Genomic DNA, 27,182 nt, shown 5'->3' with positions numbered 1-27,182 from the left:
AATAAACATTAAAGATGTCTAAACTGTAGAGCTTGCAATTACATACATCAGTGTAATTGCTTTGTCTCATAATGCACACAAGTAATGTTTTAAGTGAGGGATGTTTGAAAAAACGACTAAAATGTCCTATTTAAACTTAGATAAACGAAGTCCTGTATTAATCGAATCCCTGTCCGGAAAACCACCTCATAATTTCAATTCTTATTGTCTTCTGTTTACATGCATGCTTTTAGTTATTATTTTCAATAAATGAGGTCTCAGTTAATCCTGACAAACCTTAAAATGTATCATTTATTTCCTGGGATTTTTTGGGATGATATACAATCAAATATAAAAAACATTCATTTCCTGATACATGATTTACACATCACAGTTTTCTTTTGTCTTTTTAAGTGGCGTAACATTACTGTTATTGTCAGCATCTAGTCTGCAGCAAGGAAATTATTTGGCTGTCCACACCCATACTCAGGCTAACGCAGAGCGTGACGATCTATCATCATTTATGTAACCGCCAAAATATTGATGGAGAGGAGTGTTGTCAGGACTTGTCACAGTTTCACTCAGTCACTCCTATACTCTGCCCTTTCCCAGAGGTCTTCCAGTAGTTACAATTACATTTATAAAAACAACTTCCGGCCAATTGCATGAGGAAAAAAACTTGTGCTAATGAAACGGGTTAAATATATAAATAAACAGATATTTCTTGAAAAACAGACTGCAGTAAACAGTTGTTAATACATTTGAAAGTGACAAATCTCAGTAGGCCTATAATTAATTCAGCCGATTTGCCAGTTTAAAGCCCATCCCTATAAATAAACAAGTCTTTTAGTGTTGCTATCCTGACACTGAGATTTACACTTATCAAAGTAAAACGTTTTTAAGTCATAAAGCACAAGTAATCTAATAGGTTGTTTGCAATCGCGCTGTTTTGATGACACGCAAAGTGCAGCAGGTGGGTTTCTCCATAGGCATTTACTATCACAATCTCAAATTACCTACTGTATGTTTTGCATTGTTTATGGTTCAAATAGAACAACACCATAAAACCACAAGGTGTTTTTATTGTCTAACAAAAGATGATTGTTGTCATGATTCTCGTGGTGAGACACGGCGAGAGGACCCAGGTGCAGACAGCGGGTAACAAGGGGTTAACATATTTAATAAATAATAAAACATAGACCCACGTGGGGGTAACATAACAAAACATGGATACAATAACATGACAGTACTAAGACGAACTACACTTAAACAAGACTAAAATAAACTTTAAACATTAACTACAAAACTACACATGACTGGACTGGACTGGCAAGAACTCACCACACAAACCACAATGAACCAGCACAAGACAGAAGACACAAGGGCATTAAATAAGGGACCAAATCAAGAGGGGAACAGGTGAAGGGCATTAATCAATAACAAGGTAACGAGAGGATGGGAACAGAGACGAGACCAGAGAAAGTGTATGGAAGGCCATGACAATAATTGCCTCTCTCCACATTAAACATGAGGTTCTGTCATGATCCTGCCACTATACTAAGAGAAACATGACATGATGCAGCAGAATCATGACAGATTGTGATAAAAACACATTGTGGTATAACATATAACATATAACAGAATACAGTATATTGCTGAAAGTAATAGCGGGTGGCGATTTTTCAATTTATATTTATAAACATTTTCCTCATAAGTACATTCTCAAAGCTTTACACTCCTTTTTTTACACCCACCACTGTTAAAATGAACAGCAGATACAAAGTAAATTTCGTAATAAACTACTGGAAGAGGAAGAATTCTTAAATTGCCAATGTTGTAACATGATTTTGTGTCAATTAACACCACCAAATGACTCATATGCCCAAACCTTTTTTTCTTTTTGTTTAATCAAACAGGAAATACATTATTGCATCACACCAGCATATATAAGTTCTTTATACAATCAACCCCTTATTTAACAAAAAAATTTAAAAGTTGTCAACCAATCGAGCGATGAGCCTCATGAAAAATTATTATTATTACAATCAAATAAACACCTTACAGTATATCATTGTTTTTCAAGTTAACCCTAAACGGGAGATGAGATCTGTTTGGTTACTGACATTCTTCCAAATATCTTCCTTTGTGTTCATCAGAACAAAGAACTTTAGTTTAAACTTTTCCTTATATCAAAATTACAATGATACTTTGTATCATGATGTTTCAGTGTAGTCTGGACCTGTTTTCTGTCCAATTTACTAACTTCAACTGTTCTCATATTAGATAAAAGCGTCTGAATAAATCTCATCTCTCACACGATGATTAATCAAGATTATAATGGAGAGTGTGTGCATAAAAGTGTAGATGTAGTGTTACATGTGGAGAAAACAAATATGCTATACTTCTAACAATGTACAAATGTCTGAAGTAATTAGGTGCATCCAATGTATTGGGCCGTGTATCGAGTGGCGGTGGGGTTATAGTATGAGCAGGCGTATGTTATGGACTACAAATGCAGGTGCATTTTATCGATGGCATTTTGAATGCACAGAGATACCATGACGAGATCCTGAGGCCCATTGTGGTTTCATTCTTCCACGACCATCACCTCATGTTGCATCATGATAATGCACGGCCCCATGTTGCAAGGATCAGTACATAATTCCTGGAAGCTAAAAACATTCCAGTTCTTGCATGGCCAGCATCCTCAGACATGTCACCCATTGAGCATGTTTGGGATTCAGCTCCCCCGGACCCCAATACACTAAAAGTGCATTTTAGAGAGGCCTTTTGCACATAATTTTGAGTTCAGCTCAATTTCAGACCCCCGTTAACAGTAAAACTCCACATTTTAGAGCGGCCTTTTATTGTGGCCAGCCTTAGGCACACCTGTGCCATAATCATGAACCTGATCGGAAGAACATACTGTATGAGACAAATATTTTCAATAAAAACCAAGCTATGTGCAAGTGATGGTAGTGGTTGGAGCCAGAGTGTGCGGATACTTTTAGGACACTATACTATACTATACAAAGACTTAAAATAAACTCAAAACAAGAACAACAAATACACTGACCTAGACTTGACAAGACACATGGACTCACCACACAACCACAATGAACCAGCACAAGTCAGAAGACACAAGGGCATTAAATAAGGGAGCAAATCAAGAGGGGAACGGGTGAAGGGCATTAATCAATAACGAGGGTAACGAGGATGGGAACAGAGACGAGACCAGGGGCCTGTACCATGAAGCTGGTTTAGGTGGCTAGCCAGCTATGTTTCAGTTTAGTTTGTGCCAACCCTGGGTTTTAGGTACCATGAGAGTAGCTCGGCTTTCTTCGGTGTTCGTCGCCATGGTATCTTACGCTGCACGGCTAACCTGCTCCGGGGCAGATTATGTCCTGGATTCAAGATCTCAGACTGAAGTTTGACCAATCAGCTGTGAGAAAAGAAACATATAGGTGACGTAACTGACTCACAGTGCGTGTTAGAATGGCTAGTTATTTTTTATACGGTTTAATCAAATAAAAATATAAAAATATATATTACAAATATAAAATCAAATATTGTTTACTATATAGGTAAAATCAGATTTTACAGATTTGCTGGCTTTCCCTTACACTCACATGAAATTCAATTTACTTACTTATATTCCACTTTTATTGTATCACATGTATTTGCATTGCATTTTTTACATTCTTGTCTGTGGTGCAGAACATCTAGAAACACTTTCAGTTTCACTGTATTAGGACATTTTTCTTTGTCCTGAACCGTAGTTTTTATTAAGGCTTCAATGAAATGACTGACCTGGTTAATGGCGCAAAGACTAGTCTATTAAAGGTAGAGTCTTATGCATTCTGTTGTAAAAGCAGGCCGTTTTATTAAGTGTTATTCTTATATTTTCTTCCGCTTCTCTGTGTTGCAGAACACACCGCTATTTTATAATTCTGAGCTCCGTTGTCTTTCTGCAAAAAAAAACTAGTTTTTATCATATCAGACTAAAAGGAGACCAACATGCAACCAGTCCGCGTTATTTTTTGGGCAACTTGTTTGACATGCTCATCAGTACACGGTGCATTTATTGATTTTAAACACGTAGGATGTCAGACTTTACAATGCAGAAGTGTTGTGGTGTCATTTGCCTGTGAAATTAGCCGTTTGCAGCTTTAACAAATTTGTACAGAAGTTCAGAAATATATGAGAATGAACTTTATTTGCACGTGACTCCTCTCATGTGTACTCGGAAAGGAAATGATGAAGCAGATGTAAGGTTAACTGCTTCTGCTGCCTGAATGGATGTTTTTTGTCCGCGCGCAGGTTAAAATTGCAATATGCGGGAGCTTCAATGAACATTGTTGTAATATTTCTGTACCCATGCCTTACATAAAGGACACGGACCCCTTTGTTCCACCGAGGACCCAGCAGATCCTGTTTGCCCTACAGCACTACAGTAAATGTGTGTACTATATAGTCTTTTAACTTGCGCATTAACGCAATCAGCAGTGTTTCTGAAACACTTCTCTCTTGCGTAGACAGCAGAAACATATCAGTCCATGACTGAAATTCTTTTTTGTGTTCATATTGTGGAAATCGCTTTATCCATTTATAATGCGATTGGTTTAGCCATGCTGACGTCACTCGTTCATGTGCACGCGCGCGCAAACTAATCTTAGCTTCAGGATCAAAGCTTGAGTTGACAAAGAAACTCCATGAGCTGCTTCATGGTACCAACAAAGCTCGATCACGTTGGTTTGGTTTTGTCAACCCAAAACTAATCCAACTACCCTGAGTTTGTTCAGCTACATTCATGGTACAGGCCCCAGTGAGAGTGTCTGTAAGACCATAATAATGGCCTCTCTCCACATTAAACATGAGGTTCTGTCATGATCCTACCACTATACTAAGAGAAACATGACATGATGCAGCAGAATCATGACAATAAACAAAGCTTACAGTGCAATATAAAAAACTCATTCTGAAGTCTCGAGAGAATTTGCGAGATTTCCTGTGTTCACAGTCAGGACTCTGTTGGTGTGTGGTGTTTTGTCTTCGTCACATCACGGCGTACCACACATTATACGATAAAATTATTTTTGCATTATACGAGAAAAACTCTTATAAGATTAAAAAAAATTGGTGTGGCCCCAGCATACCACAGATTTAGACAGATTTGTAAACAACATTTGCGTGAAATTGGCCTTTTGTGTACATAGAAAAAGTCAGTTTAAAACGGTTATATCTCCCAGATGCTAATTTTGTCAGGGTTTAATAGCATATCAGTTTACCGACTTCCTTAATGCTCACTCGTTTTTTATAAAAGGAAAATAACTTTTGTTTTGATTTTAAAAAGGGTCTTTAAAAAGGAAACAAAGCATAATTTTATGCAAAGACTTCATTCACGTTTACATTTATTTATGAGGAAGGTGGTATTCAAATAAATTATACTTCAAAACTACTGATTTATTCTAAAGAAACATGAATATAAGAAACGCCGCAATACGAGGATTACTATTACTACTTTACTATTTTACTATGCATTACCATATGCTGAGTTGAGTTCATAGACAGTTTCCCATGAATCTTCAAATTACTTCAGATCTTCAAGCCTGTTTAACATTGATGGTCATAAACCTATGGAGAACACTGGGCATGGTTTCTCAACACCAAACTAGCCTGGAGCATCTTGGAACCTGTCATCCTTGGAGTGAACTGAACAGGCTTTAGTGTGAGACTAAGAGACAAAAGAAAATAACATTAAGGGAATTAAATAAACATTTTACTCACACTGCTTCTATTGCTCATATTTACCTTGAAGGATTTGAACTGTTTTTTTAAAGAAAATGTGAAAATAAAATTCCAGTAATACATAAATACAAAATAAGATTTGTTTTAAATGTTCTGGATGTTAATCTATGATTGATTATGTGATTTATAAAGCAATTGAATAATTGAAAATGTAACTGCTGCACACACACACGTCTAGTGTGACGCCTGGAATTTACAGTTTAAACAAAAATGATGGTTTTGAAAGTAGAGTTTGTCACAAATCAATAAACAGAGCTCAATCCGTTGTTATGTTAGAAACCCCTCCTTATTCACAAACACAGTGTGTTCAGTATGCACCTGTACTTTTCCCTCATTTGTAAGTCACTTTGGATAAAAGTGTCTGCTAAACAAATAAACGTTGAATAACACTTGCCTAATTTCTCAAGACTGTGAAGCAAGATACAACTAAAATATACCAGAGTTGACAGGTGACCCTGATACAAGTTAGAATTACTAACTTTCATGCCCAAAACTATGAATGAACTCACTGTATGTACCTGATTTGAACCTTCTCTTGCATAAGTCCTGAACCCATGACCGTGTGCACCGGAACAGCGAAGGGACTCGTGAAGGCATGTTAACCATGACAGAGTTCTCATCTGCCATCTGCATAGAAAAATGATTCTCGACTCGTCATTTGTTTATACAAATATTTTATTCTCTCCCTAGTAACACAAGTGTTTAGACCACACTATTTCATTTGTGACAGCAAGAAACCCCTCTAGAGTTGAAGGTTTGTCCATCACAGGCTGACATACCTGTACATTGAGAGTTGGGCTGATGATGTTAAACTCTTCAGAAGCCAGTGTTCTCTTCTGAGTCTGAGAAATAGCTTTTCCCCAGCTCTGAGTAATATTCGTCAATCACCATGTTTGCATTTGTGTTATTGACCGTACAAGTTGGAATGCCAAGTGCCCTCATTACTGTTAGATGAACAAATAATACATTTGCGATTAAAAACCAACCACACAAATGACTGTCATGCATAAAAGTACATCTTTATCAATATCAAATAAGTAAGGGAGAACGTACAGTCAGTCATTGACTGTATTCTCAGTTTTTAAGAATTAAATCAATTTATAGTTTCATCCTGTGAACTAGCGAAAACATTTCTCCCAAATTCCAATTTAAAATGCTGTTTTTTATTTGCATTCATTGGCAAAACATTTAAACAGGACAAAGTGGTTATATTTTTACAGATCTTAAGAAAAAAAAGTTAATATTAATTTTGATACAACAAAATGCTAATGTTCTTACATGTATTTTAAGACCAGTTAAAAAAATGTGACCTCTGCTTTGAACCCATCCAGTGAGTATAACAGATGCACTGCAAGTCATGAACACACAAACACCTGGAGCAGTGGGCAGCTATCACTGCAGCACCCGGTGAGCAAGTGGTGGTTAGGTGCCTTGCCCAAGGGCACCTCAGTCATTACCCGACAGCACTGAAAATCGAACCGGCAACCTTGTGGTCACGAGTCTGACTCTCTAGCCACTTGCATTCTAACTTTTGTGCATTAATACTTTATTTTAATCATATTTATTATAATATCCAATCCTGTACATTTCTCTGTGAAATCTCTTATTTTAGTAGTCATTTTCTATACTCTCAGTACAGTATTGACAAACCTTATAATTTAGTATTTCCCTTTGGGGAAGATACAGCTAATTGAATTTAACTGACATTTCCTGATTTGTGATTTATATATGACAATTCTTTTGTGTGAGATTATCATTATTTTAATTGGTATCAAGAAGCTTCTCAATTCCCGAAAAGGAAATAATTTTATATAACACACCCACATTCACTCAAAGGTGTGAATATCCATCAGTGATGTAACATGCACCTTAGTATTAACTGGGTGTGGAGTGGTCAGGGCTTGCCGCGGTTTAACTCGGTCACTCCTCTACCCTGCCCTTCCCAGAAGTCTTTCATTCCATAACAACTTGAGTAATATATACAAATATCAAACTAAAACAAATCAACCTAAACTGACACAGAAGTAACCCAGTGATCATCTTTACAAAACATCACATTTCTGTTTAATGAATAGTAGAAAGTACCTTATTAAATTAAATATAAACATAACTTGCAGAATTTAAAATAAATCACAAATTCTGAAGTTAATTTCTCTATGTGGGATTTGTGAGGAACATATACCCTATTTAGATAATTTCATCATGAAATTATCATGATTCTTTGTTTCAGGCACTTCCCTTTAAATGAGCAGGTGTTTTAGTGTTGCTATCCTAAAGTATTTCCATCACACCGCATTATGAAGTGCATGACACACGAAGGCTAAAGGGTATAATTAACGTTTTAGTAACATGTTTACTGTTTCTATTTTCATCTTGAATCTACTTAACATTGTCCAACATTCTTGAAATAACAAAAAATGTGAAGAGGGTGAATACCAAATAGAAAACAAAGTTTCTGCCCTTAAATACACAGACATGTTTACTGTCACAACGTTGACTTGACATTTAATTTAATAAGAAACATCTCTTGATTTAATCAGTATGTTTTTTAACGGTTAGGAATAGTTCTTTTTACGTTTAAGTTCTGAAATTTTACAGATTTAATTTCACAAGCTGATTGCATCACCTGGATATATTAGAAGCTTATAATAATTAAAATGCCATGTTAAAGAAAAATACTATATATTTTTATTTAATGCAAAGCATTAAAGTACATATAACATAGCATGCCTTATGTCTCGTCTCCTATAGATCCTATTCTATTCTATCAAAAATATCAATTTCAGTATAAAATGTACTTGTTCACTTAAACATAAAACTATGGTTGCTCCTAAAGCCCTGAAGCTAACAATTGACTTATTTATTTGTGATTTTCTAGTAATTAAAATAATAAAAGTCTGTGTGTAAAATAGATGTGTTGAAATGTAATTAAGTATACTCCTAGAAAGGATGTGTTAATTATTAACATATTGTTTTGTTATGCTATTTTGTGTTTTGTCTGAGAAGTAACAAAGATTATGTTGTTTTTAACACAACCGTTATATTTTCCTCATAATTTCTTATAGATTGTATACCCTGTTACGCGATGTTAAAAAGTAAAATCAAAGAATCATTTTAATTTGTCTAACATGTTGTGACATGACTTCCACTCAAGACTTGACAACATCAATGACTAATATGTTCAATCTTTATTTAATTTTTTATTCACTTAGAAAATACATTCTCAAATCCACATCTGTGGTAATATATTCTTACATTTTAGTTATTTATACAATTGTCCCTTAATTAAACTAAAGAAGTCCTCACCCAATTTTGTGTAGCTGTGATGAGAATGTCGTTAAACTGTGGACTATGTTAATATTATTACAGTCAAATCAACTAGATACAGAATATCATTGTTTAGGACATATGTGCAGGATTTTAAGTGTGATTGTAACATTAATATGTTTTTAATGTTTTCATAGAACATTCCTACTGGAAAATATTTGTATAGTCCATGCCCACTGTTTTATATTCTCTCATATTGTATTCTGTATTTATTTCTAACTGTATATCCTGCACTTGCTAACTGCACTTCTGGTTAGACCTAAACTACATTTCGTTACACTGTACTTGTGTGTAATGACAATAAAGTTGAATCTAATCTAATCTAATCTGACAAAATATGACAATATGACATACAAACCACAAAAGACAGATCCCCGCATTTAAATAGTCCAAAAATCAAAATGCCATTACAATATATGACTTTATTACTATTTAAATAATAAATCTTTCAGTGTTAACCGAAGACTGCTTTCTGTGAGATTCACTTTAAAACCGTCGTCATAACGCACATGAAGATTTATCAAAATGATAATAGGGAGCTTGTGCAAGTGTAAAATAGTGTTATGTGAAGAAAGCTAGTCGGCTGTACTCTATACAATCTACAAGTCAAAATCACTTCAGTTCATACCCTCATGGGTGTCAAATTCCAGTCCTGAAATCTCACCTTCTTGCAGGGTTTAGCTCCACACTAAACAGACACACAATTCTTGTTTAGGCCTAAACTCTGTAGAACAACAACCCTCCAGGACTCTAGTTTTACTTACAATAACTGGTTGGGGTTATACAACAACATGCTGTACCTAAACTCTTCATTTGTGTCACACAGAAAGTGAAAGTCACAGTAATTAAACCATTAAATTAGACAAGCGGAAAACCGTTTTGTGGTCTCCTGTGGGTTCAGTTGGTTTTGGGTTTGTTATAAATGAGAAAGTCTGAAATATCATGCCATGTGTTGCTGTCGTGATAAAGGTAATTCATGGACGAATGAAGGGAGGGTTGAAGTGTATGAGGGTGATACTCAAACAGCCAGAGCACAATACCCCACACCAGTGTGGCAAACAGTGGGAAGGGATCTCTCTTGGGTTGGGGGATGTAGCCCTTTTCCATAGCCAATCGAGACAAAGCAAAGAGGATTCTGGACAGCAGGTACATATTTATCTGGGGGAATTATAAATTACACTGAGATTAACACTTTTCAAAGCAAAACATCAAACACTTTTTAAAGTCATAAAGCCTGGGTAATCTTATTCTAGAAAATGTATTCATTGTAACAAACACTTTTGGGGCCCATTGTAAGCCCACTGCACGGAGAACTCAAATTAATCCATTTTTTCTTGTTTTACTCATCACATATCAATCCAAATACTTAATAAACTCAGCTATGCTCACCTGGCTGTTTATGTTGTTATTTTCTCCAAACACAAGCCAGCCTCCAACACACGCAGCGAGGAAGGCGTGAGACTGGAGCTGCTTCCCTTGTATGTGCTGCTGAATTCCTCGTAGACCTTTATACGTGAACACAAAGCAGGCCAAGTTCCTGGAGTGGGTGTAAGTGGCCTGAGCTATCGCTCTTAACTTCTCTCTCAGACTGTTGTGTAAATCAGATGCAAACATAACGATTAAACTGTTAACATTCATGCACAAATTTTTTAGTATATTTCAGCAGTCATATTATAGTTTTGATTTGCCCAAGGTCCTCGATCTTTTTAGCTCTTAACTGTAATGCACATGCAACAGTCGTTTCTAATGTAAAGTAGTTATAGTAGTATAATATCTGCTTGCAATGAGGAAAAATGAGAAAAATGCTATGCGGTTTTATTGGCGATGTCAAAGTTCACTTTACCTTCCGCTTTTGAACAGAAACGTCATGACAAGGGCATGGGGAGCACGAATTTTAGCACCATATCTACAAACCAAAAATAATAAAAGACTGTTAGACTTTAAAATAATAATGACATGTTATCAATATTCTCTTTAACCTATCGAAATATTTTATCAGACATGACTTTAATAATTGTAATTTTGAGTCAAATAAATGTGTTAGCTTTACATGAGAAAAAAAACACGATATTCTTTCTATAGGACGTGTAACGTTAACTTAACATAGTCAACTGTAAGATATACCCAAATGTAATGAACATGAGAACAACACTTTACATAAAGTGTTTCTCACACATGTGATAGTCAAACGATTAACTCACACAGCTCCATTCCTAAAGCCTTTAACAACAGCCAGTGCAGTTTTATATTCGTGTTGTTGGAGGAGATTGTTGACTGTGTACAATACAGTTTTCAAGAGATCTGAAGCTGCCATGACAAGTCCGGACGCTTTACACCGTAACACACAAGTGCGATTGTATATCGTCGTCGAAAGGAAACTTTATCTTTGATTATAGTTCCGCCAAAATATATTTGTATGGAATGCATTGTGTGGTTGTACAAAATTGTACATAAATACCAATAAGCTGCTACTATGTATGTAATTATGTAATGCTTATACATTATTTTAATGTATGTACATTGTATCTGTGATCTGGTGTAAAGTGAACTAAAATGATAAAAAAGTCTCCTCTTGGCAACTTTACATTTTATAAACGTTATTTCGATTTCTGAGCCGCGTTAAACAAATACAATACCAACTAATGTGGTTGTGATAAATATAGTTTTAATGTTGTTGATGTCCAGCTGATGGCAGTATAATACCTGTTTAAGGGGCCCTTTGATTTAATCAAAATGTATGTCAAACAATCTGAACTCTCTTTGTGGGCAACAGGCATATCTGTTAAACTTATATTAAAAATGGTTCTTTCGATACACTTTTATACGCTATTGCCACTTTTTAGCCCAACTGTCAGTAAATTATGTTTAGTATCTATATTTACATTTCAAAATATATACATCATTAAAAAAAAAGTGCTGCTTTAAAACCTGCGACCCCAACAAGAAACTGATTTAATCAACAGCGGATCTATGTTTTGATTGCCAATACATATCATTATTTTGGTCTGATTTGTATGAATGGCTTAACAGTTCAATTGTTGCCATTTTCTAAAAATGATAAACTTTCTGGAATTATCATGAAAGTTGGTTGAAATTTATTTTAATTGACTGAAGAAATGAGCTATTGGAAGACCCTGATGTTTAGGAGGTTTGTTGTTTTCTTATTAGGGTTTCGAGCCCGTAGGGCTGAAAACCTATTGTATTTGTAAGGATTTTTATTATTCTTCTTTATTATTATTCCGCCATAAAACGCGTTGGCCAGCCCAAACCGTAAGTCGTAGAAACTCGAGACTTTGTCAATTGGTTGTATCTGTGCAGGTTACTCAGATACAGTGAACCAGCCAAATCGGCCCATAGGTGGCGCTATAGCGATGGTTAATGCGTTTGGGCTCAATGCTCGTAAACCGGATGTCGCACAACAAAGTGTTTGGTGTCATTTGAATCCTTGGCTCCAAACTTAAAAAATGGCTATCTCCGATTTCATTTCCGGTATGCAAATTTTTCCGCTAATTTGCATTTTATGAAAAAAAATAAAAATGAACTAGTCCCTGGATTCTTGCCCGATCGGAACCAAACCAACGCTGATGAATTCTGTGGAGTGTGAATGTAAATATTCATTGAAAAAAAGTTGAAATTTCGATTCAGGGTCGCTAGGGGGCATCAAAACGTCCGAACCGGAAGTAGAAAATTGTAATAAAATGGCCATAACTCGTGAACCGTTTGAGATATCTTCACGTGGCTTGGACCCTATGTGTAGACTCTCAGTCCAGGGTCACAGTAAAAAGGAATTGCCGTTTAGCCACTAGGTGGCGCTATAATATACATGAACTCGAAAAGGGCTATAACTACCCAACCGTTTGCCCGATCGACTTATTATTTGGTATGTTGTGTCTTTGTATCATGCACCATCACTGTATAAAAGGACTTTGGGGTTTCTCAAAAAACATGGCCGCCATCGGCCAACGAAGTTTGAGCACTCATTAGACAGGGTTAACGGAGGCCGATCGAAACGACACTCGCTGAGCTTGTTCGACTCGTGGTCCTGAAGGTATGTAAGAAATATGAACTCATTCGGCCACTGGGGGCGAAAAAACTTTTTTGGAGTGCTTAAACAATTGTGTATCACGTGATATTTGACTTATACCCAAACTATTTACATCATATGATAGCTCTTCTCATTCTGAACAACTTTGCCTCTGGAAATGCTTCTTTCGATCAAACGGATCGTGAGTTATCGCTGATGATGCCAAAAACCTACTTTCGCGAACTAGTCCCTGGTTTTTCAACCGATCGGAACCAAACTAATGCAGATGACTTCTGTGGAGTGTGAATGTAAATAATCATTGAAAAAAAGTTGAAATTTGTATTCATACACGGTAGGGGGGGGCCAAAAACGGAACTGGGCGGAGCCTATCACATTAAAATGGCCATAAATCCAGAACGGATTAACACATCATCATGGGGCTTGGGTCATATATGTAGACCATCACTCCGAGGTCACATACAAAAGAAGGTGGCGTTTGGACACTAGGTGGCGCTAAACCAGTGAAAATGGCAAATTTGACGCGCATTTCAATTCTTAAACAATTGTGTATCACGTGACATTTGACATATACCCAAACTATTTACATCATATGATAGCTCTTCTCATTCTGAACAACTTTGCCTCTTGAAGCATTGCTGTCAATAAAACGGTCCATTAGATATCGATGATAACGTTAAAAACCTACTATTGCTAACTACTTCGCGGTTTTACGCCCTATTGGAACCAAACAAACGCAGAGTGCTTCTGTGGAGTGTGAACATCAAAAGTACTCGAAAAGAAGATGAAATTTCTATTCATACACGGTAGTGGGGGCCATAAACTGAACTGGGCAAAGCCTATGACACTTAAACGGACGTTGTTAGAGAAGGGTTTCAGATAGCTTCACGGGGCTTAAAACATATGTGTAGACCATCGCTCTGAGCTCACGGTAAAAAGAACGCGGTGATTGGACACTAGGTGGCGCTATAACGGGAAAAATGGCACTAAAAACTGTAATTATGCAGCGGTTATACATCTACAGGTTCTGATACGCTTTGAAAATTAACGTCTCGTCCCAGGAACTTCAGACTTCTTGAGTTTGAAAGCACGTTCTCTCCAATTTAAAAGCCAACAACAATGAAAATTGGATACTCATTAACGAATTGTCCAAATGATTTGACAGTCAGAAAAATAACGTTCTTGTAGTATACGTGCATGTTTCTGTAATCATGCATAGTTTCTTTGAGTTCATACTTGTCATTTTTCTGTGTGTGTGTGTGTTGGACTTTGATCCTTAATGCGTGTGTTGAGGTGTGAACCCCCTAAACTGTTCATGAATGCATGACTGCTTTTGACTGCCTTAAAACTCGAAACCCGCTTAAAGGCTGCTTGCAGCTTTAATCTTTGTTTCATTTTTTTTCACTCTGTACTTTTGTTTTGTAGTTATTTTTGTATGTGCTCTGTTTTCCTTGAAACTTTTGAAATGCCTTTTTGTATTTGAATTTCTGAAGCATAATGACAAATTAAAAACATAAAGAATCAAATGCGCGTGCTCGCCACATTAACTCTCGTGTTCATATCAGTGAGATGGGAGTCCTGTGAGGATGGACCCACGGACAATCCTGCGGCTCCTGTTCGTTATATTTGGATTAAACAGAGTTTGTGAATGTGAGTGTTTATTCTTTCTTTATTTCAGTAGCGTTTAATTCACCAGACTGAGTCTGAAAGCGTCTTTCGTTCGCTGAGGGTTGTGAGTTTAACACGACAACAACAACATGGCGCGCGCCTTAAACGACCGTCTCTATAAACTCTTCTGCTGTTCATTTAATGTCTCATTTCCTCCGTTCCCTGTGTATTTGATGAACCTGTATGGATCTGTCAGTTGTATTTCACCTATATTTTAATTTAGCTGTATTTAAACAACAACCCAGCAGGATGGTGGCGTTTATGTCTGAATATTGTATGGGTGATGAGCTAGTATGCTAACAGGCTAACTTCGTTTAGTAACTTACGTGGCTTTAAATAGGAACAACAATCGCTTTGAACTTCCAAAACGTTTGTGTTTTTCCTCATTGTTTTGTTAGCTTCATTTTACATTGACGGGTAACGGGTAATAATATTACCATAACTGGTATGTCATCAGGTATGGTTGCTGAAACAGATGAGATTTTACAGACCACATACTAACGTCTTTTGACCCTCAGTGGTATTTTACACACGTGTTTTCTTGTAAACGTGAGTTGTTTTGTGGTTCTAGTTGAAATAAATCTGTTTATTTGTCAATTTGTTTGGTTTTTTAGTATTGCGGAAGTGATCGGCATCCACATTGATCCTTTACTCTTAAAGTGCACATTTGTTGCAGGCCTACACGTAGGTTGTGTTTGACATTTAGTTAATGATTTGGTTTATTTGTTGTAGGGAAGTGTCTGGACAGATGGTCACCACACCTGCATGTTCTCTCTCACTATGAAATTGATGTTTTTCAAATAGGATTTCAATACCAGAATATTATTCTGTATCATATAAAGTGTATTGATGTCTTGGTATGCCCTTTACCTCTTGAATTATAATACTATTTCCTGTAACAACGACCGAGTTAGGGTCACTAATGCTGTGATCTCATTCAGGGGTTTCAGGCTTTACAGAAATTGCTGTTGCAGTTCAGAGACCGTGGATGTGACCGAGCAGTGACCCCCATCTCTCTATATTTATTTGTCTCTCATGTCAAATATAGTGTGTTTCATTTGTAAAAACTCATAACTACTTTTGTATTAGTGTAATATTTACTATAGCAAACTTTACAGTAAATGTCCTAGATACAGTACCGTTTTTTTACTTTATAATTTCTGTAGTTTACTTTAGTATTTACTAAAGTGAATGAATTTACTACAGCTAGATACTACAGAATACTGCAGTGTATGTTGACAGAGTGTGATGGTTACCATAATATTCTACAGCTGTAATATACTACAATTTACTATAGTGCAAGTATAAACATGTTGATGTCAGTTTTGAGGTTGCGAATGTAGCAATCCTGTTTTTGGATTTTACAATTGAACTGCTCCAGGCTGGATGAACTTCTGGTTGATATATTGCAGGTAAACCTATAGAAGTCCATACCTGCATGCATGGTGATATCACATGCTGTCATACAGTAACAGTATGACATCATCGATCATGTCATTGCATCTGTAATCCTGTAGTTTCGCCCAGTTCACCCCCCACGAGGTTCTCACAGTACACAGGCTCATTAAACACGTTCATGTGTCAATGACATTAAAGGGGTCATATGGTTCGAAAACATGTTTTTATGTGTCTTTGGTGTGTTTTAAGTTGCCCATGCAAGCATGTATTAGACCAAATTCTTAATTTAAAGTACAGAAATAGTCTGATGTTTTGATTGTTCATTATAACTTGCGGGTAGAACGAAGCCAAGCTTGGTGAAAACCTGTCATCCGGGGGTCACGTGTCTTTTCTGTACTTGGGGGCGGGGCGCCCACATAATGTAATGGTACGGAAACACTGCAAGTAAAGTGGACGTACCTGTCAGTACAATTGCTTTGTAACCTGATGTTCCAAATATGGTAAGAGGCGTTACATTTCTGTCACACACTTGCAGTCATCGACCAATCACTTCGCACTGGTTAACTGGCCAAACATAGCAAGCCTCTTTTTTTCAGAGCGATGAGCTTTGTAAAATATCTGCACGTTTCAGACTTCGAAAGTGCACGGTATGTTTAAAATCCAACGTTTTTTAACCTTAAATCGTGTATACACAGCATTAGATCTAAAACAAAAGATAATATTAGTTTTAGCCATGTCATACATGACCCCTTTAAATAACAGGACATCCTGATAACATAATACACTGTGTGGTGTATTTACTTTTATATGGCATTAAGATCAAGCAGAAAACCTTCGTACTATGTTTACATGTTGCAGAGAGCACAAAAATTGCAAGATCCACTTCATGTTAATCTGCCACTAGCTTCATTTGTTTAATGATTCAGTGTTTTTGTTGGAAACTATTCCTTTTGGCATGCGCTGTAGCTGGATTCAGTCACGCCACCAGCACAACACGCTGTAACTTGCATGCGCAAGTTGTGCAGAGAAAAGTTTGACTATAAATACAACAGTTTTGTATGTTATTATGTCTAAGCAAATAATTGCATTAGACACTATTGACTCTTACATATCACGATTGCTGGGAGGATTTTTATGTTTGCATTTTTTGCAGTTGTAACGCATTTAAAAAGTCAGCTTATAATATTAGATTCTGCACATCTCTAGGGAGATACACAACAAAAACATTTATCCACACAGCCAATGACAATCCAGCACAAATGAGATCAGACTGGCTGTGAGAGAAGTGTGTTTGATCTGACATCCATTTAAATGTGCTTTGGTAGCAGGTTTATTGAATCAGATCTGTCTGGCTACTCATAGTGAAACCATGGAGGCATTTCATATCGAATTGATTACAGAAAAAACATAACTGTTTTTGGGAAGTTAAATGAAAAATCATCATTACATTTTGCAGTGTAAAAGCAAACTTCATTACCTTCTTTTTTTTGTGTGAAAACTGGGGATGTCAAACAATTAATCACGATAAATCGCATCAAGAATAAAGGTTTGTTTTGTTTTATTTTGTTAGTAATTTATAATGGCTTATATCAAAACCAGCCAACTGTAGTTTGATTGATATTAATTGGAATGCACTGTAAAAAAAACACGATTTATCATCTCATTTTGGAACCAAACTCTTCATATATACATGTCTGTGTATGTGTTTATAAATACTAAATAAATATGCACAGTAGACAAACATATATAATGTAAACCCAGACTTTATTCTGTATGCGGTTAATCACGATTATTCTTTTGTCACCCCTGCTGTTCAAAAGGGGCACAACAGTCTCCACATCCATTCACATTTACATTTTCTAGATTTGCCACATGAATTTATCCAAAGTGCATACAATCTACATGTTCTTAATAAGTATTTTTCCTTCTCTGCATCAAACCCATGAACCCTGTGTTGCACACGCTGCTCTACCAATTGAGCAGCACTTGTATTTCTTAATTTTTATGTCTGTTTCTCTTTGCAGCGTTGTTCTGTAACTGCACCACACCGAGCTGTGAGAAGGATGGTTATAAGTGCGAGACAAATGGGGCGTGTGTGGCGTCGACCTCTGTAATCGGTGGACAGGAGCAGAATGTGCGTCTCTGCATCCAGAAGGAGAAGCTGGTTCCTCCCGGCCAGCCGTTCTACTGTCTCAGCGCTGAGGGACTGATGAACACACACTGTTGCTATACAAATTACTGCAACAGCATCGATCTCAAACTGCCGACCGGTGAGCATCATTACTTAACCCGACAGTACACAATATCCATTATCAGCCAAAAGGTCATCTTTACAGTTTCAACAAGATTTAAATAAAATTTGAGAGACTAACATGTCACGTTCCTCTGTCAGTGTCAAACCAATTGGGTGCCGGTCAAGAATGGGGTCCGGTTGAGCTCACAGCGGTGGTGGCCGGTCCGGTCTTTGTGGTGTGCGTGCTGGTTCTGCTGGGTCTCTTTCTGTTCCATCACCACCAGCGGGCCTACGGTCACCGCCAGAGACTGGAGGTCGAGGACCCCAGCACTGAACACATGTTTCTGGCCAAAGACAAGACCTTACAAGACCTCATCTATGATCTCTCCACCTCAGGATCTGGCTCGGGTTAGTATCACCTTTTTCTTGTTTCTGCCTTGTGTCATACACTCTTCTCAGCGAGTTATAACCTCTTTTATGTCTTTGAGCAGGTCTGCCACTATTTGTCCAGAGAACCGTGGCTCGTACCATAGTACTGCAGGAGATCATTGGTAAGGGACGTTTCGGAGAGGTGTGGAGGGGAAGGTGGAGAGGAGGTGACGTCGCTGTGAAGATCTTCTCCTCTCGGGAGGAACGCTCTTGGTTTCGTGAAGCAGAAATCTACCAGACCATTATGCTCCGTCACGAGAACATTCTGGGGTTCATCGCAGCTGATAACAAAGGTAAACAACACACATTTTTTACTCCTGCCTCGGACCTACGCCGTAGCCTCTACGCTGTAGGCAACGTGCCGTTTTTCATTTATTCTTGTGCGTCGTAGTCTGCGTCGTTAACAGTCACTTTTGCAGCTTCAGTTGTTAATACAGAAAAACATTTAATTTATTTTAGACAATTCATTCGGAAATGTGTATTAGTAAACCAGATTCTATCTCTTGAGGTTTTTTTACCTGAAGGGAGGGGGTTCAAGCCGTGCAATCACAGCACTTGTGTTCCGCGTCGCATTGATATGTGTTACATATTTGGAGAGGTGCGTGTCAGGCTAACAGCGTAGGGTAAGCGTCTCTGCGTACATGATTTAGGCTATGCCGTACCTACCACGTACACTAGAGAAGATTCTGGGAACATTCATGTTTAGAGTCAACATTCTTTCATTTATAGAAAAAATATTTTGTTTGTGTGTCTTACAGATAATGGGACGTGGACCCAGCTGTGGTTGGTATCAGACTATCATGAGAACGGCTCTCTGTTTGACTATCTGAACCGATACTCTGTCACCATTGAGGGCATGATCAAACTGGCTCTGTCGGCTGCCAGCGGACTGGCACATCTGCACATGGAGATCCTGGGCACTCAGGGTGAGTGTGTGTGTGTGCCTTTATTACATATTGCACATGGCAATTGGATAGTGCTGTTTCTTCTAAAATCAAAAACAAGGCTTCTTAGAAGGTGCTATAATTTGGCCGGCTAAGTGATGTTTGTCTACAGGTAAGCCCGGCATCGCGCACCGGGATCTCAAGTCAAAGAACATTCTGGTGAAGAAAAACTGCATGTGTGCTATTGCCGATCTCGGCCTCGCAGTTCGGCACGAGTCCATCACAGACACCATCGATATTGCACCCAACCAGCGTGTCGGCACCAAGAGGTACAGCCACTTTATTCACACAGACATACAGTAGGTACTCAACCAGAATGATCCTTCTGCCATCGCTGTCTCGATGCGGCTACTTTAATGTGTGTGGAGTCTTGTTTACCGCTGAGTGGCAGTCTATTCACAGATCTTCACTCTGCGCCAGTTGACGTATCAAGCTCATTGTCTCACTCAGCAGACGGGCAAGAGTTGAGAGGTTTAGGCGTAAAAGACAGACGCTGTCTACAATATCAAAGTTATAGGAACTTAAATCCAAAGGCACTAATAATTATATTAAATTCAAGTTATAAATACATAATTTAATTTAACATGGGTTAAATTTTGTCCATGCATTCAATCAATGCTTTATTCGGTTTTAATCATTTTCAATAAGAAGTGTGGGGATGGTTGTTGATTTTTAATTTATTCCAGAGTTGCGTACAGAGCTTTAATGTTTTTATTCGCTAGGGGTTTGTGCAAATTGAGACGGCTCACAGCTGGTGAGATCACAGTGCCTGTGCAAAACTCTGCACTTGTTTATCGCGATCTGCTTCATTCATAAAAATGGTAGAACCCAACTCTAACATGATTTCGCATTATTTCCTGAATGATAACTGAATGTACTCTACAAGAGCGTTGAATTTTCAACATATATCCCCCATATAGAATGAATACCACAGCAAACACAGCTGCATTTCTCAGATGTTAACCCAGTATTAAGTCAAAAACATATTGTTAGGCTACATTCATGTACATTGGATTTATTGTCATAAATCAAGAAATGTCTGTGCAGTAAGCTTTTTCATAATGTCAGGATTTTAACTGTTACTCACTGGGAGACTGACGATTTAGTTTAATCCATAAATATAAACAACTTGCATTTAACAAATATATTATTTCTGTAAGTTTTGGTATTATTGCAAATTGTTCTGGTATACTAAAATGTAAAGCTTCCAGTCCTGAACACAATATTTAAAATAATAATATACCCAAGTTAAACATACTTGAATAATTATGAAAAACACTGTATAAATAAATTCAATTCAAAAAATTTAAAAGTTATTTTAAATTTGTCAGCTACAACAAGTGCGCGTTCAGAGATAAGCCTTGTTCATGAATTGTGTTGTCGTGAATGTGTGGTCTGTCATAACATACAAAATGTAACTATTGATCAAATTTACCAAATGAAATCATGTTGTGAAATATATGGCATGGCATTAAACAGGACGTGATGAGATGCAGTGGATAGCCTACATGAACCACAGGTTTCATAAACATTGACCGAACATTGTTTCTTTGTTTTACGCCTTGCATATCATTTGTTTCTGAACCTATTTTTGTACCATTAGAAAGTTAAACCGGCTCATAATATTAAATCGTCCAAGCAAAAATGAGATCAGTGCAGTGAAAGGCAAGAAATAATTTTTTCTGTGTGAATTTTTTTCATCATCAGCTAAAAATATCAGAAACGGTTTATTTGTTTTGTAGCTCAACTGCTGACAAGATAAACATCTTATTTGGAATACATTTTAAAACCGCTATGTGCCGAAATAATTAGGTTCTTGAATAAGTTGAAGGCCTCAATATGAGACTGCGCTCTCGCAATTCGCATGAGCTGTTGCAGAATTTAAAAGGTGATTTCTAGTGCAGTTTAAGCTTAGGAAACTAAATGTTTGCTATAGTTGATGTCAGTTTTCATCAATGATTGTAAATATGTTGTTAAATTGGGATTTTGCCAGTGATTTTAGATATGAATGTAGCCAGGGTTAACTTTCCAGTTATATGGAGCCTGCACTTTATAAGTGATATTCAGCTCTTTGATTCTGCTCATACAACCCTCACCTCCTGCCGGAAGAAATCGCCCTAACACAAAGACTTATCTATTGAGAAGTTGCATTTTTAAAAATGGTTTGAAATGTATGCAGGGATTTTTACCTTTCTTACTTTATAAAGTGCTGTATTGATAAACAAGATATGAAAACATTTATTTGTTTATTTAAACGAGAGGTCATTACAGTGTTTTAATATGTACAATTTTATATTACAATTGAATATGTTGTGTAAATTAGGAGCATTACGAAAATAAAATGCATATTTTGGCAAACATTTATTGTTTCCTTTAAGTTTGGAGTTTAGTTTCTTCTCAGTGATACGGCTTCTTACATTTATTTGTCACCCTGCAGACATTAATTCTAAGCTCTGCTCTTTCAAAAAGCAAGACATCCCTCGTGAACTGAGAAGTGGAATCTGTTTTTAATAACTGACATGTCAATGCTTGTCATTTAAACGCAGGTCAATACACTATTTCGTCACAATTTAATTTAATACCGATGAAACTGTCTATAAAGCGCATATTTTGGCAGATATTATGTTTTTTCGTTCACGGGCCTGTGTCCTCATTAATAATTAAGTTATGTTACATTTTCATCTTGTTCAGTTTTCTTTTTCTGTTTCTTATAATAACATTGATATCTTGTCACATTCGCCCTCAGGTATTGGCTGGAAGACAGTATATTGGCCTTCTGTTATCGCGTTTATACATTCCTTTTGCTGTTTATCACTAGTCTTTCACCCGCTCCGAGTGAGCCTTGAACCGACAAGCATACACCGGACACCGGAGATGGACACACTTATGAGGAAGCTTGTCACATTGAACTTCACTGTTTCACAGTATATGTGGTTAAGTACTGAAGGTGCAAACTCAGCATTTTCACCTCCTGGCGGAAATTTAGCAAACTAGTTTCACACGTAAATGTTTTTAACTGCCGCTCTTCCCAATCGGTGGCACTTAACGCGGCGGTAGTAGGCATTCTGGTTGACTACCTAATGTACATAAACCTCCCTGTATGACAGACTGTCATTTTTCACTACATTTATTTACACGCAAAATAATTTCTGTGTTATTTGTGTGCATCAGGTATATGGCTCCTGAGGTTCTGGAGGAGACCATTAACATGCGTCACTTTGACTCATTTAAATGCGCTGATATCTACGCTCTGGGTCTGGTGTACTGGGAGATCGCTCGCCGATGCAATGCCGGAGGTACAAACAACAGACAGCAGAATGATTTCAAATATTAAGAATAATTTGTCTGGACTGAATAATAACCTTTTGTGGTGTGTGTCAGGTATTCATGAAGAATACCAGCTACCCTACTATGATCTGGTGCCCTCTGACCCCTCCATAGAAGAAATGAGGAAAGTGGTGTGTGACCAGAGGTTAAGACCCAACATCCCAAATTGGTGGCAGAGTTATGAGGTGAGCGCTATTAACCATCTGCTCCTTTTTATCTTCATATATTTTTTTTCTCAAGTCTTGATATGGTTCCATTGTAAATCTTCATTGGACTGGGGTAAAAGTTTTAAATCTGAAAGTGGGAGTGTACAAATATACAATATTTATTTAAAACTAGATTGAGTAACAGCATGGCAAATTTGGAGTCACTTCGTGTTAGTCCGCTGAAAATAATTTTGTAGTTAAAGAAAATCTAAGTAGCTCTGCTCATGGGTGAATAATATGCGAGTCATTCTGTGTCAAATCAACCAAATTTGGAGCATTTTCCCTGCTCAAATGTTTTATTTTTGTTTACTATTTTTACTGAAGCAAGACCAACATCTGTGGTGATGTTAAAAAATTATGAAATGCCGACGATGAATAGTAAATAAGTAATCCATTTATTTGTGAAGGGAGAAATACATTTACATTTTTGCCTGAAATTTGGAACCATATTAGAGGGGGTAAAAATGACATATGACAGAAATATGCCAGCATCATAAGTTTATTTTTACACAGAGATCGGTATATCTCTTTGTAAATATGTTAATTTGAGCAATCGATGCAATTTATGCCAGCGGTGACAACTCCTCTTTAAGGTGGAATATCTGAAGAACAAGTTTAAACTAGAAATGTTGGAGAAAAATTGGAGCCGGGGACCTCTGGTTGAGCTGACACGGAATGACCCTTGTGGTTTTAACACGCACACATGCTCTAAATTCTGTCTTTCATTTTTCTGCAGGCGTTACGCGTGATGGGAAAGATAATGCGCGAATGTTGGTATGCCAACGGTGCCGCCCGACTCACAGCTCTCCGCATCAAGAAAACCCTGTCGCAGCTCAGCGTAGACGAAGACATCAAAATCTGAAACGAAAGTGTGAGAGACTGGTATTCTTAGGAAAAGAATGTGTACAGAAACGATACCACTCGAAACTATCCTGCCAGTTTTAAAGCAAAGTATTTCCGTCCGCTAGATTGTGACGGGGCCTACCTCACCCCCAAAGCCAAAACTACTGAATACCACGGTACCCAGAAAGCCCTTGCGCTTTCTTTCTACCTGCTTTAAACGACTGTCGCCATCTGCTCTTCATATATCAATCTTTATCTTCGCAACTTTAGACTACTCAAAATATACTGCTGGCCCGGGTAACACCTGTAATCTCTCTTTATAATGAAATGGTTCTTTGGGGCAAATGATTAGATAACAGAACCCACAAAGACTCACATTTGACCCTTTTTACTTGGTTGCTGTGAACATTTGATGTGGGCTTGTTGCTGTGAGTCATTGATCTGTAAAAGGTCTACCTCGGTTAAGGTACACACACACTCCAGGAGATGAGGTGTTGGTTAAACCGGTAAACAGGTGAATTGGTGCAAGATGAGCTAATAGGAATGGACTGATAGAGATACTGGAAGAAAAATCATTTATTTACTTTTTTATAACCACGTTAGCAAAACAACCTTGTTTGCACTTTATTATGGAGGTTTTGCAAGTATGAAGTGGATTATAGCCATCTTAATTTTGGACTCGCTCACTCGCACACTGTTCTACTTATCGGTACGGAGAGATCTATTTATTTTAGATTTTAGAGCCATCATATCGTCCTTACTTTTTTATTTTCATTCAAATTCTCCTCCACTCCACAGCAAAGCTACTGTATATAGTCTATTTTTAAACCTTTGGAAATGTAAATAGCTTACCCTTTTTTATTTCTGAATTCTTTGACTAAGCTCATTTGAAGTGTCGGGTTCTTTCGTAAATGTTTCTTATATTCTGGTCGTTCGGCAGTCAGGTATTGCGATAGGAATGCGGGAAACTGATGTATGGAAATGTACGGGTCGCGGGTTTGAAAATTATTTGTTTTGTTTCGTGTACAGTAGAGCAAAACTTTTTTTGTTTGACCCAGTCTGTTTTTATAGTTAATCGTTTGTAGAGTGCGGCTTCTCATGGTAGCATTAATGGGATAGTTGACCCCAAAATTTTAATTCTGTCATCATTTCTTTTTACACGCATTTTATTCGAGGTTAAAAAAATTGGACGAAAGTGCTTAAACTCTTGAGCTCCTAAATTATTTCTATCAATGAAAATGACGACAAAAAAGCAAGGTAAGATAAAATCGTAGGATAAATGATGAACAGAAATAAATAGCTGGAAATCTCATCCTCTGCTGCAGCTCTCAAATGAAACTGCATTTTACGGTCAAGTGCTTTACGGTCAGTTTAGATGCAAAACAATCAATGTCGTTTAGCATTAGACTTTTAAAGCTTTGAATCATGAGTGAGATTTATGAATAATTTATGTTGGAGTGGAAGATTTGTAGTCAGCAGTTGTGACTTGGAAAGTCTGTTCCTTGTGTAAAGCTGTCATACATATTTATATTGACCGAGCAGAATGTGTATGGACTGCTTTTATTATTGCTTTTTTAACATTGACATCCCCACAGTTTCTTCAATTCTGTTGTATGAATATATTTTTTTGTGATGATCTGTTTCTTGAGATGCATGTCATGATTTAAGAGGAAATGTTTCATTCTTGAAACACTGGCAAGAATGATTTCATATTTTTTGACTTTCAAGGTTTGGTGTAAACGGTTCACGTCTTAACACCTGATACACTGTAGCTGACCCTGACAAGTTCTCCCCCTTAATACTACTGCCCTTCTGTACTCCACTCCTTCACAGGATATGCAAGATTTAAATATAATTTCTATAATGTATGATTTTTTTAAACAATCATGTTTTCATTTTCTTATTTAGACTGTTTTGCGGTTTTAGCCGGCTGTATTTATTAGCTTTTTTTGTGTCTCTGTTTAGTGGTTCATCCATTTTTGTAATGTGAATTAATTCAGGTTTATTTGTATAGCGCTTTTAACAGTAGAAATGCTCTTAAAGCAGCTGTACAGGGTTTTTGTATGCATTTTCATTTTTGGAATTCTTGGATCTCCCGACCTCTCCAGGGGGTTCTAGGACTGATGTTTAGAGTGTTTGACAATCTCAATAGTAAGTGCTAGGTAACTTGCTAAACTTGCTTCATTCATTTGCAACAATTCAAAGCCACCGTTCGAAAAATTTGTTTATTCCAGAGAATACCAAAAACATTTGGACATGTTGAGAAGGATGTGTTGATGGCTGTAATGTTTCTCTAGATATTTATTTTAATTTGTAATTGTTTGATGTTTGGATTTAAAAAACAAACAAAATTTGTGATGTAACACTGGATTGTTTTTGAGTCATAACACTACTGAGATCACACTAGCACGCTGCTAATTGTGAAATGTCTGTTGATGTAGTTTGGAAAATCTCATTTAATTTTTGCTTTTAGTTAGTTGTCTAATTCAAAGTGTGTACATGTTATGGATTAAGGACAGTCATTAACTCTATATAAACCCACATCAGGGTCATGATCACCCTTTCCGAGTTTATATTATGACATAATGTCCACTTAATTATAGCCTTGTATTATCATAAGGAACTTTTCCTTTAACCTCTGTGACCTTTGACCGCACAACCTACCTATAATCTGAGTGTATTTCCCTAATCTGAACAGGGATTTTGCAGGAATTTCCAATCATGTACATGGGTAATAAATGGTAATAAATATAGATTTTCCTACATCGAGGTTGTGTTTTGTGCTCATTCTTTGCTGCATTTTATAATTCTAAATAAGTATGATTTATGAGCTCAAACTAGGGGTTAATCGGATCGCTGTTGTCAATTGATGTGGTCTATGAAGTGAGGAACTCATTTACACCATATGTTCCTTGTAGGTGACAAAAATATGAATGTATCATCAGTGAATAAGAAACGACATGCATGCATAAAAGGGT

The 27,182-nt window shown here is 37.0% G+C and overlaps 2 protein-coding genes across 2 annotated transcripts; one reads left to right on the top strand and one right to left on the bottom strand.

Moving 5' to 3' along the window:
- Positions 1–9,516: 9,516 nt before the first annotated feature.
- On the bottom strand, positions 9,517–11,463 carry pxmp4 (peroxisomal membrane protein 4). Its single transcript, XM_079459800.1, has 4 exons — positions 11,316–11,463; positions 10,958–11,020; positions 10,504–10,702; positions 9,517–10,272 (listed from the first exon to the last, which is right to left on the bottom strand). The coding sequence occupies exons 1-4, from the start codon at positions 11,426–11,428 to the stop codon at positions 10,012–10,014; spliced, it is 636 nt and encodes a 211-aa protein (XP_079315926.1). The 5' UTR covers positions 11,429–11,463; the 3' UTR covers positions 9,517–10,011.
- Positions 11,464–14,527: 3,064 nt separating this feature from the next.
- acvr1bb (activin A receptor type 1Bb) lies at positions 14,528–26,972 on the top strand. Its single transcript, XM_079460727.1, has 9 exons — positions 14,528–14,806; positions 18,247–18,492; positions 18,615–18,863; positions 18,947–19,177; positions 19,643–19,810; positions 19,941–20,097; positions 23,000–23,124; positions 23,210–23,340; positions 24,098–26,972. Exons 1-9 carry the CDS (start codon positions 14,743–14,745, stop codon positions 24,221–24,223), a joined length of 1,497 nt encoding a protein of 498 aa, XP_079316853.1. The 5' UTR covers positions 14,528–14,742; the 3' UTR covers positions 24,224–26,972.
- Positions 26,973–27,182: the final 210 nt, after the last annotated feature.

The sequence above is a fragment of the Barbatula barbatula genome (genome assembly GCF_947034865.1).
Source record: "Barbatula barbatula genome assembly, chromosome: 7".
In the NCBI taxonomy this organism is placed as follows: domain Eukaryota; kingdom Metazoa; phylum Chordata; class Actinopteri; order Cypriniformes; family Nemacheilidae; genus Barbatula; species Barbatula barbatula.
This window is presented reverse-complemented; position numbering and strand designations above follow the sequence as displayed.